Source organism: Dermochelys coriacea, chromosome 3, assembly GCF_009764565.3.
Source record: "Dermochelys coriacea isolate rDerCor1 chromosome 3, rDerCor1.pri.v4, whole genome shotgun sequence".
Taxonomy (NCBI): domain Eukaryota; kingdom Metazoa; phylum Chordata; order Testudines; family Dermochelyidae; genus Dermochelys; species Dermochelys coriacea.
The window spans coordinates 178,565,874-178,578,742 of NC_050070.1; the positions used below are offsets into that span (position 1 = coordinate 178,565,874).

The 12,869-nt window shown below is 38.9% G+C and overlaps 1 protein-coding gene across 8 annotated transcripts in view; it reads left to right on the plus strand.

Moving 5' to 3' along the window:
* Window positions 1-12,869, plus strand: part of TTC7A (tetratricopeptide repeat domain 7A) — a 268,350-nt gene that overhangs the window by 170,726 nt on the left and 84,755 nt on the right. For all 8 annotated transcript variants that reach the window (XM_038395347.2, XM_038395348.2, XM_038395349.2 and 5 more), the window contains 2 exons: window positions 7,168-7,284; window positions 11,281-11,378. In XM_038395347.2, the coding sequence (XP_038251275.1) occupies window positions 7,168-7,284; window positions 11,281-11,378 (215 nt within the window). The remainder of the gene's footprint in view (window positions 1-7,167; window positions 7,285-11,280; window positions 11,379-12,869) is intronic.

A 12,869-nucleotide genomic window follows, 5' to 3' on the forward strand; every position in this document is an offset into this window, starting at 1 on the left:
ATGAGTGGTCTATGTCTCCTTTTCCCATGATGAGCTCCGCAGCAACACATGCTCTTGGGAACATAAGGCTGAATTATTGTAACTAGCTCTTTGCACAGTTGACAGCAGGACAGCTCTGCTGCTCCAACTTGCTTAGAATGCAGCAGCATGGTTTAATAACTGGTTTGAGCAATCATGATCATACTATGTCCGCCCTGTGTTATTTACACTGGCTGTGGGCAAAGTGGCAGTTTTGGTTTTATGTTGGCATTCTTTGATTTTAAAAACTGAACAACATAGAACCTGATTATATTCAAAACTACTTCCCTGAGCCTCATTGGGGCAGCTATGTGTATTCTGACACCACTTACCTTTTAGGTGTCCCATTGCTACCACTCAGGTCATAAGAGTTTGCATCTTAACGTGGTGTGCATAATTCTTTCTTCTGCAATATCCATCCCAGCTCATCTCCCCACTTTTTAACAAACACCTCAGCTCTCTTACTACAGATGTGTTTTTGCTATAGCCACTCTTTTCTATACATTTAACACCCTCCAACCACATATGTTTCCCTCTTCTTTCACATTGAAACTCCTAAAGTGATTTTTCTGTATGAATTTTAAAATGTTCTAATTCCATTTTTATTATGTTTTTATTATGACGTACATCACCTTACGAGCCTTGATGGAGAAGGTGTGCTTTATAAACAAAATTACAGAATTTTACCTGAAAATAATAATTAATTTGTAATGTTTATATTACCTCATTTATAGCTGGAGAAAAGGAAATTTATGGTTCATGGGATTACCACATCAGTTACATTAATTCTGTGGGAATAGAAATATATTGAAGTTCAGCACTTAATGGTCAGTACTGACGTATGGAAATTTAGGAATCATTAAGTACAAATGTAGAGAAACTCAGATCAAATTAGTGCTCAATATTCAGAGGGATAGACAGGTGATCAGAATCTAGATCGGATCCAGTCATTTGTTGGGAATAAACTAGAAATACATAGGATTAACAGATTATAACCCTTGTAAAGTCTGGATCCCCAGGGAAAAGTTATTAGCAAAAGTAGCAAAGAGTCCTGTGGCACCTTATAGACTAACAGATGTATTGGAGCATAAGCTTTTGTGGGTGAATACCCACTTCTTCAAATGCATGTAGTGGAAATTTCCAGAGGCAGGTATAAATATGCAAGCAAGAATAAGGCTAGGGATAACAAGCTTAGTCAATCATGGAGGATGAGGCGCTCATCTAGCAGCTGAGGTGTGAACACCAAGGGAGGAGAAACTGGTGGCTGATACTTGCTTTTGATAGGAAAATCACTGGTGGCTGATATTTGCTCTCTTGCCTGAGGAGCCAGTTACAGTTAAAAGCAAAAGTAGCATTAAGGTTGGTGGAACTTGGAACTGCCACTGCTTTGCTTTTCATGCTTTGCCAAAAAGAGTGAAGATGAAAAAGGCTTTTCAGGTTTACCAAGTGAATGTCTTGTGTACCTGAAATTATAAGTAAAGAAAGAACTGAATGCAAGCCAAAGGGCAAAGGAGGAGTTGTGTGCACACTTGAGCAAATTATAGAGATGGATTTCTCTAATATGCTTTCAAGGTGGCTGCAGCTGGTGAGATGACTGCCTAAGTTATGAGACAGCAGTGATCTTCTACTTGGACAGAAATGGATGTTTAAAATTAAAGCTAATGTAAAAATATATCTGGTCTGACCTCCTGCATATCACAGGCCATTAAGTTTCACCTAGATACCCCTATATTAAGACCAAGACTTTAGTGAGACAAAACATTTCAGCACTCAGAAAACTTAGGCCAGAGAACAGGAGAAACCAAGGTGCCACCATGCCAGAGGTCCCTGCAATGGCAGGGAATTGATTAGGTGATCCCAGCAAGCAAACCACAGCCCATCCTGCAGGGGAAGATTGAACCCCCCCACCCCCCAACATCTCTGCCAATCTGACCCTAAGGGAAAATTCCTTCCCAATCCCAAATCTGTCAAATCAGTGTGACCCTGACCAAGTGAGCAAGACGCATCTTAGCCTAATGAGCTAGTCCTCAGTATAGCTTTAAAGGATTTCAAAGAATACATACCTTAAACATTTCTTGAGACATGGCTGTGACTAGAGAGAGGTCTGGCCCAAAACTCCACATCTAAACTTTACCAACTCAATGACATAAAGCCAAGTGAGAAAAACAAGCAATGCTGTTACAATCTATAGGGATCAAAAGTGATGGGGAATCCTAAAACTAAATAAGGGAACTTCTTCTGTTGTGTCTTGGTACTGACCTGTCCTTTCTAAAATCCATTGAAAAAGCTTCCCATAGAGGTCCTTTGTGCTTACCTATCTTGTATAACACTTTGAAATCTACTGATGAAAAAGTGCTAGATTTGAAAGTGGTACTGTTTATTATTTAAAATGGTGAAGTTACCCAGTTACTGCTAACTTGGTCCTAATCCTAATTCAGAGCTCTCATCTGTGGGTTTCTGATCCTAAGAGAAGCAATAAGTTTGCCTGAATTTTCTTGTTGCAGCCTTAGTCATTTAAATCACATTTTACATGGGACTTGAGAGTCACAGTTTAACAAATAGTCAGTCTAGACACTTGCATGACCCTCCTCCCCACCTGAGTGCCTCACAATTATTTTAATAAGTATACTAATAGCTAATATACCTCTCCTGTAGGAGAAGTAGCAGGGGGGTGAGGGTGTACCTTGTTAAAGGAAAACCAAGTCAAAGAAATGTATTTTGCATTTACTTGTGACCATGGCGAGGTTCATGGTCATTTTTATCTTGTGTAGGAGTAAGTTCCGTAGTCGAGGTCCAGCTCCTATGAAAATTCCATTTCCTATACTCACAAGCCTCCCCATGTTGGTTGGGAGTTTCGTAGCTTCACTGGAATATAACTGTTTTGAGAAGTCATGTCTGGAAGGACAATGGATCTCTCTGGTAGAACTCTAACGTAGGTCTTTGAATGGAGCAGTACAAAGGGAATATAAGAGGAACTGAGGATCTAGACCTGTAAGTTCAGAAAACCTTCATGAGTTCTAAACCTTCAAGAGTATATTTGGGCATATTCTGCAAGTGCAAGTGAAATCTAACTTTAAAGCTCTGTACAAACTAATCCATCTATTAAAATCAACCTTGTAAAGAATTTAATTTGAAATAATTAGCATTGTCATTTATTTGTATTGTGGTAGTGACTAGAGGTTCATATTTGGGGTTGGGACCCTTTTATTCTACGCATTGCACAGACATAAAATTTAACAAAAGAAACCTACATTAAGGAGCTTACTATCTAACATAAAATAGAAGAACAGCTACCAGTTATTTTCCATCATTATCTCCCCTATCCTCATTGGCAAGAATGATTTGCGTATCTTTCTCTCCCTTCCTACCCATGGATATTAGCAATTTGAACATTTGCAATAACCAAAATCACTTCGTTTTTATTTCCATTTAGTCATAGAATTATCAGTTTCTATACTGATAATTGCAATAATATTTTTATATGTTTAATCTGTTATGAGTCTACTCAATTAATATTACAAGCACCCTACAAGAGTGCAATAAAAATACAGTAATATTAACAAAACACAATAAAGTCCAGTCTATGCACACAACTTTTATTTATGTTCATGGGAGTTGCATGCAGACTCCGATGGGAAACTAGACCCCTTGGGTTCATTTGTAGCAAGAGTATCTCTATCTTCAGAATAAAATCACGAGCTAGAGATCAAAGTGACATTGCCATCTATTTAATTTGAGTGTTTTCTTCTTTATTATTGTAATAACCTCTGAGAAGCAAGGAAATATAATCAGTCTTGCATACTGATTTCATTTCCACCTGGCAACTGTTATGTATTACTGCATCTCTAGTGCTTCTATTGTCAACATAACTTCCGTTTCTTTGTGCCATTTATGTTGTTCCCCTTTGTGCATCAGCCTCATTAATGATATTATAACATAATTTATGAACAACTCTTACCAATGGTTAACTGTTGCAGCAGTTAACCCAGTATTGGTATCTTTAAGATTCGGTAATGTTCCACTGCAGAAACAGTTGCTAAAGAGTTAAGTGTTTTTTCTACCCATGTGTGCTTGAGTCTCATGATTGAAGATAATGTCCTGCTGAGACTTGGTTGTTGTTTTTTTCCCAATTACTATCTTTCCTGAAATAGAACATTGCATATTCATCCAAGGAAGCTTTCATACATTGAGTGTAAACAAGTAAGTGTTCTAATGATGAGAAGAGAAATAATTGCATGTATTTGTCTCTTTAGTGTTTAATTGCTGTGTTAAAGCATGTTATACAGTTCATTTATCTCTCTGTATGTGTAACTACATTATCTATATAGATAGATAAGACAGAGAAAGGAAACACTATTATGATATCATTGCTTTATAGCATCTTCACAGATATGGCAACAGATGCTTCATCCCAGTGTTTCTTTATTCCATTATTATTGTATTTGGTAGCTTGTAACATCCAGGACTGTAGAGTCACTCACTGATTATTGCTCTTTGTCCTCACTTTTCTGGTGTGTATCATGTGACTCCTCCTGCTCAACAGGTTCCTGAAAACCTCATCCATTGATCTCGGCATCAAGCCCAAAACGTATGTCTGAGCTAGAGCATGTCTTCTAGATTAGAAAGAGATACAGCCTTGCTTTATAGACGGTGATGGAGAATCTGTCACATCCTTAGCTATGTTGTTCGAATGGTTAATGTTCATTGTTAAAAATTTGCATCTTACTTCTAATTTGAATTTGTCTAGATGCAGCTTCCAGCCATTGAATCTCATTATGCCTTTTTCTGCTAAATATAAAGAATAATCTATAAAGCAGGGAGGGATAGCTCAGTGGTTTGAGCATTGGCCTGCTAAACCCAGGGTTGTGAGTTCAATCCTTGAGGGGGCCATTTAGGGGTCTGGGGCAAAAATTGAGGTTTGGTCCTGCTTTGAGCAAGGGGGTTGGTTGGACTAGATGACCTCCTGAGGTCCCTTCCAACCCTGATATTCTATGATAAGAAATCTCTTTCCCATGTAGGTACTTGTAGGCTGTGATCAAGTTACTACTTAACCTTCTTTTGGATAAACTAAATAGATTGAGGTTCTTTAGTCTCTTACTATAAGGAATGTCTTCCAGACCTCAGAAAATTTTCCTAGCTCTTTTCTGAACTCTTTTAAATTTTTCAGTATTTTTTAAAGTGTATTCCAGTAATGGTCTCACTGATGCCATAGACAGAGATAATACTACCTCCCTACTCCTATTCAATATTCCCCTACTTTTATATCTGAGGATTGTGTTTGCTCTCATAGCAACAGCTTTGCACAGGAAGCTCACATTCATTTAGTTATCTCTCATGACCCCCAAGTCCTTTTCACTGTCAGCGTGTTCCAGAATACAGTCCTTCATCCTACAAGCGTAACCTATGTTCTTTGCTCCTAGATGTATGACCTTATATTTGGCTGTATTAAAACACATGTTGTTCAAATGAACCCATCTTACCAAGGCATTAATAATGTTCCCATTATTATTTATCACTCCCAATTTTTGTGCCATCTCCAAATTTAATTTTTAAGTGCACACCCTGTAGAATTTGTGGTGTTCTTATTATCCATGGACCAAATCCTAAAAGTTGATAAGCTTCCATGTTTTAGTGGGAGCACCAGATTTTAATGGGAGGCTCAGCATGTCTCAGCACTTGATATGTTGTTACTAGCATTTGTCAAGCTAAGATGAGACAGAAATAATGGTGGGTGAGTGAAGCAACCAGAGGAAATGTCCAAGAGACTATTTGTTCCTGTCTGCCTTTTCTCACTTAAATTTGTAGCATGGGAATCTTGTTGGATCCTGACTGCTTCAGTATGTTCAGAGGAGTGCATTCTTCTTCTGTGTTTGGGTATAAAATTGCTACAATTTCTTTTAGTTGTGGACTTCTCGATAGTGATCCATGTCACCTCCAGACTAAAATGTGCTCTATTTGGGATTACATATGAAGGCCACATGGAAACTTTGATTGTGCAGCATATGACTGCCCACTCTGCATATTACTGTAGATCTGTGCTCCATAGTCTGTATTGGTTAATTTCCAAGTGAAGTTGAAGATGCTGGTTTTGATCTATAAAACTACCATGGTTTGGGTTTTGTCTGCTTTTGAGACAACTTGTCTCTGTAAAGTAAGTGAGGTTCTACATGGGCATAGGGTCCATCCTCACAGTTCTGACTGGAGGACCAGGGACCTATTTTATTACTGCTGTATTTTAATGTATATCTATTTTAGATGAATCTGCTATGGTACTGAATTAATTAGAAATTCAGTATTTTTCCTTGATTTAATGGTAACATATAAAGGAAAGGGCTAAATTTAAATTAGTAAATAAGAAACTTAGTATCTCACCAATTAAAAAAACAAAGCAAGTTAAGAGGCATTCTAGCAGCAACTGATAGGTTGTGTCAATAATGATTCCTTCTTATAACCTCTCCGTGCCCTAATTCTGCTGCATGTCAGCACTTTGTGAAATACAGTTTCTCTAGGAATAAGAATAGCGTGTGCAGTTATATTAGCTAGGACAAAAATTTACAAGGGCTATCAACCTTCTTGCCTCAGGGCATAAGATGATCACCAGCTAGGGTCAGGAAGAAATGTTTCCCTTCTGCCGATAAGATTACATAATTGGTCAGGTGTAAACAAGGGATGGCTTTGTTTATAACTCATCTTTCTCTGAAATGTATGGTATAAGCCAATGCCATAGGAAAGATACCAGACTAGAAGGATCATTGGTCTTGGCAACCTGTGCATTATGGCAATTCTTATGAGGTGTGGGTTTTTTGTTGTTTTTTTTTGGCTGTATAAAATAAAGCAAGATACATGGTGTTTTAAAATACTGGTTAGCTTTGAAATGCATTGTTTCTAATACTGCCTTGCTAGATCTGTCCCACCAATGTGACTGTGGTCAGGGAGTATTGTCAACGCTCTGATTTCCTGAACTAAAGAGAAGTGTCTCATATTCTAGTGAGGCTATTTCCCCCACTCCACTCCCGAGCCAGATGTACAAAGCAAGTGAAAATGCTATCTATTGGGAGCCAGCCGGAATGCTGATGGATCTGTGTATTCTGTGCATGAGACCCTGGCAAAGTCTGGTGATATTTCTTTTTCTTTTTCTTTGTGTTGTAGCTTACTCTTCACCAAAGTAAAGCTAGAACGGGTGCATAAAGGACCTGAAGAAGCTCTGGTGACCTGTAGACACATGTTGTGTTTGTGGCAGATGGTTTATAACTTTTCACAGCACAGGTAAGTTTTTTTTGTTTTGTTTTGTTTTTTTTATGTGCAATCTGACAAATTTGAGCTTTGAAATGGAGGTATGATTAGCTTGTGATTTAATTTTCAAGATATTCTGCTCTGCAGAAAGGCAACAAATACTACAAATTTTAAAAAATACATAGTAAAGCCAAGACCTTAAGTTATTTTTAGATATAATTTCAACCTTTATAAAAATAAGGATTTGAGATTAAAGAATCACTTTTTGGCCAAGATTTTCAAAATTAGGCATCTAAATCCACACTTTCATGGCCTGACTGTTTCTAAAATGCCGAGCACCCAGCAATTCCCATTCAAGTCAATGGAGCTATGTTGTTTGATACCGGCAGAGGATATGGTCCCGCATTTTTCCCCAAGAAAAAAGGAAAAATCTTGACCGTGCAAGTTACTAAATTGATTCTCTCTTATCACACAAGCCTTGCACACTGTATCACTTTCAGTGTCATTGGTGGTACTTAGCACATATTATCCCACCACTGGATAAGACTGTAACCTTCAGAAATGTTGCAGTGGGAGAGGGGTAAATTGCTAAGAATCTGCAGGCCTCAGCAGTTTGTGTATGTATTTACATACACTTTATAAAAGAACTATATGTATATAAACATACCTGCTTCCACTTGTATCTTCTGTGAGGGATTATTAGAAACTGCTACAGAGTTAACTCATCAGCAATTAAAATAGACCAAAAAAAAGTGGTCATTAGAAAGTGAGTAGAAGAATGGGCTCTGACCTGTTGGGATCATTATTCTTCACAGGCCTCAGCCTGTATGGGTCTGATCCTTAGTAAATAATCTTTACTCACACAAATGGTCCCACTGAAGTGTGACTTGGTGTTTTTTTCACAAATATTTCAAACAGTTTTCAGTAGGCCCTTGTGTTAGGCCAACTGCAACAGGGTTGACTGAGAGCTTTAAAAATATTACGGGTAGGATTTTCAATGGTTTCTAAGGAATCTGGGCACTAATCCTTTGAAAATGCATGCCTACATTACTAGGCATCCAGTCTTGATTTGAAGACGTCAAGAGATGAAGAATCCACTGCTTCCGTTGGTAGTTTTCTCCAATGGTTAATTATACTCACTGGGTTTTTTTTGTTTGTTTTTGTTTTTACAAGTGCCTTATTTATAATTTGGATTTTTCTGGCTTTAACTTGTAGCCATGGGTTCTTGGGTATGCCTTTCTCTGCTAAATGAAAGAGCCCTTTAGTACCTAGTATTGTCTCCCCATGAAGGTACCTATATACCATGATCAAATCATCTCTTGATCTTCTTTTTGATAAACTAAACAGATTGCCTTATAATGAGAGATTTTAAAAAACTCATTCTCTTTTTTCTCATTGTAAGGCATTTTTTTCCTAGTTCTCAAATTATTTTTGTGGTTTGTCTCTGCACACTCACCAATTTTTCAACATCCTTTTGAAAATGTGGACACCAGAACTGTACACAGTATTCCAGTGTTGGTTTCACTAATGCCTTATACTGAAGTAAAATCACCTGTCTACTCTTCTTCACTGTTACCCTGTTTAATACACGTAAGGGTCATATTACCCTTTTCATGAGAGTATCACACTGGAAGTTCATGCTGAGTTGGTTGTCCACTATGACCCCTAGATCCTTTTCAGAGTCACTGCTTTCGAGGATACAGCCTTCCATTCTGTAAGTATGGACCGTTTTCTTTGTTCCTAGATTTAGGATCTTGCATTTTGCTGTATTAAAATGCATTCTGTTTTAATGGGCCAAGTATACCAAGCAATCCAGATCACTCTGTATGACTGCCCCTTGCTCGTCATTATTTATCACCCTGCTGATCTTTATCTGCACATTTTATTATCTCTTCTATGTATAGGGAAATAATGTAATATCTCAGGTATCACTGCATGGTAACTACTGTCAAACATTGACTTCTTAATGGAGACTTCTACCTACATACAATATTCTACCTCACGTCAGTAATGTTTTTAATGTAGTACTCCACCACGTGTACTGCACCATAAGCATGACATTGCTTTTAGGCGTCAGTCAGTAGCACAAGCAAAGAAGATCTGCAGATGTTCTGTAGATACCTATATAGATAAGACAAAGATGCAAGAAGAATTAGGTCTTTCTTTCAGTTGTTTTAACACTTAAAATTAATAACAGCAATTTCAGATGATATATCAAAGTAAAACTCAGCCTGTGGGATACCATGGCCCAGTTCTGAAATGAGCTCTGTGTGAGAGGGTCCAAATGATAGCATGGAGTCCCTTGGGGGTTCAGGGCCCATGTGAGGAATCTCAAGTGGGATCTCAAAGCCTCAGAAAAAACTACTTAGTCCTACTACTGTGAGCACCACCACTAATAATAATAATAATAATTAATAAAAGGCCTTCAGGCCACAAATATATAGCAGGCAAAGACAGTCCTTTGTTATATTTCACTATTATAAAGGTGATTTGTGGTGACGGGAGAGTCAAAGATAAACCCAGAACACAGGCATGAAATATCAGATGAACCGAAATCTCAGAATGCAGTCCATGCCCAAGGATTGATTAAACTCAAAGATAAGACCTCCAGATCACTTATGCTTCCATGATAACTTTAGTAATTTTCCTGAGATATATATTACCTGGATAGTGAGCAGTGTAATCTGATGTGTGTCTGAAAAGCGTGGCAAGAAGCAGCCACCTTTCCTTTTAATACTTTGCCCTTTGGTGAGTGCTGAGAGCAGATATCACAATCCCTCTGTTCTTCTTCAAGCGATTGCTATGTCAATTCCAATTAGGTGTTTGCATGCTGCGTGCACGGCAGCCGGAAGGTTTTGTCCCTAGCAGTACCCGTCGGGTCGGACCAGGCTCCCCCTGGGGTCATGCCTTCATGGCACTGAATATAGGGCCCTTCCGACCCACCGCCACTTCAGTTCCTTCTTACCACCTGTGACAGTTAGCCGGAACGCTCGTAGCTCTTGCTTTGCAAGCGCAACTTCCCTAGTATCTTGAACGTTTGTCTTGTAAATAGTTTTGAGGTAAGTTTGTAGCAGTATAGTTTTAGTATGGAGTTAGAAGTGCTCTAATCATGAAATGTGTTTTGGTTCTTACCCACCTCCACCCCAAAAAAACACCCACAAAAAATAACCATAAATGGAGTTCTGCTGTGACGTAATATAGGAGAGGATCTACCTGGCAAAATATTCCATCTTTTTTCCTTTGGGATAAGGCCCCCCTTCACTGCTGCTGTTGCAGATGCCTCTGGATAAGGCCATAGCTGGGAACAAATGTATGTATCCTAAATTGGGGAACTCGAACTCCTTGTAATGTAATAATTTATTAAGTAGTAGCCTTTCTCTTCCTCCTCTGTTCAGGCAGAACAGAGGGAGAGGGAAAGGTGCTAATTCCCTTGAAATGATCAGTTAGCAGGTATATGGTATGAGATAATTGGTGCAAGAGGAGTGGAACAGCCTTCACTATGAACCAAATCCTCATGCTAGCACCAGCTCTGAATCGATGCAGAGAAGCAGTGGTCCAGGCCCCTTGTGAGACCTAGTAATGGGCTGGAGGGTCTGTGCAGCAGAGAATCCTCTGGTCCTGATTCTACCCAGTAACAATGTTCCGTTGAACTACAGAGACCCTCGCAGACCGAGGGTGCTGGCTTTCTGCACAGAACCCAAAGCTAATCAAATAAATTAGAGATAGCAAAGTCCTGTTAGAGCATCTTGTCCATCCCTTGCCTGAGCAAGACTGCTTCCTTCTGTAAGTATCCTTGAGTTTTATTTTCCACTCCTCTTCCTTTAGCCTAAAATTATGTTTCAGCATGAACAATTTTCAGATCTTTTTGAGAAAAATCAGCAGAACTCTTTCCACAGTACATTTCAACAGCCCCTGCCCTTTACTGAGTAGTACACTTATCAAATCTAATGGCCGTTCGATTGGATTACTGCATGTTTTGAAGACCTAATTCTGTCAGTGGCCACCTAACACCATCTTGTTTCCTTACAGTGCCTCTGAGAAAGAAAGCAGTGTGACTGAAGTGCCGATGATCAAAAAGCACAATGGGATGCATCTTTCTCTCCCTGATGCTCACGACACTGACTCTGGTGAGGAAAATAGTTTAAAAAACCTTGTCCTTTCCAAAACCAAATGCACATTTTCATAAGGGAGAGAAAGTGGTGTTTTCTAGTTTTCTGGGCACGGGGCTGGGAATCAGACATTTTGAATTCTATTCTTGATTCTGTAACTGCCCTGGTGTGTGACCCAGGGCAAGTTATTTCACTTATCTCTGCTTCAGTTTCCACATCTATAAAATGGACATAATGATACTTACCTCTTTTGGTAAAGTACATTGATATCTATAAATGAAGAGTGCTAGACATGAGCTTCCTGTTAGTACTAGTAGGTGAAAGTCCGTGCTGTCGTATGGGTATAATTTATAAAGTTGTGTGTTTAAAAAAAAAAGTCTGAGAACTTAAAAACTGGATGGTAACAGACAACATTTCCCAGTGATGATTCAACCTGGTGATATTCTGGACAAAAAGAGTTCTCAGCCATGCTTGTAGCTGTTTCCATCACAAACTTAACAGACAATCTAGGCTCCAGAGTGATGTTTGGGGTTATTGTCTGTATGGGGGCGGGGGGTCTGTGCTGGGAGATTTATATTGATTTATGAGGGTGGCAAATGATGGGCGTGTGCTGCCATGAGGGGCTATGTATATTTGGACTTATTGTGAATGCTCGTTGTAGTGTTGGGTGGGTGGTTGTGTTAATTTGTGTCTCGGAGGATTGTGCTGGGAGAGTTGTATCAATTTGTGCAGGTGGCCATATGAGAACTGGTGATTCTAATAAACTTCACAACTACTTCCTCAGACACAAGACATTGAGCCCACTGAGGGGGAAGTTATGTGATGATCTTGAATCCACTACCCAATGCAAATAGCATGTTGTAATGTTTTTAGCACATGATTATGCAAACTTATGCAGAGAGAAGTATATTTCACTGTACATGGCTTTTATAGATTTAACAAAAGCCCTTGACATGGTTAATCGGTCAGGGCTTTACATAGTTTTGAAGAAGCTTGGTTGTACACCTATATTGCTATACCTTGTGAAATCCTTGCATGATAGCATGAAGGCAATTGTAATGAATGAAAATCAAGAGTCTGACTCGTTTAACATCAACAATGGAGTGACGCTGGGTTGGATACTGACTCCTACATTATTTAATATTTATTTCTCATTCCTGCTTCAGTATGTGTTCTGTGATGTTCAAGAGATGTCTATCTTAGCACCACAGATGATGTAGGTTTGTTTAACATTTCAAGGATCAGAGCTAGGATGATGGTGAAGGAGATCATCATAAGGGACGTGTTGTTTATAAATGATGCAGCCCCTGTGGCTCACAGTGTTGATGCCCTACAACATCTTATTACCAAATTCTCCGATTCATAAAAAAAATTGGCTAGCAATAAGCTTGAAGAAGACTGTTCTCATGCACCAAGGCTCTTCAGAACCAGTTCCAGATATCACCTTAGATGGTAAACATCCAGATGTTGTTGACCAGTTTTGCTACCTTGGCTCTACTGTTACCGGCA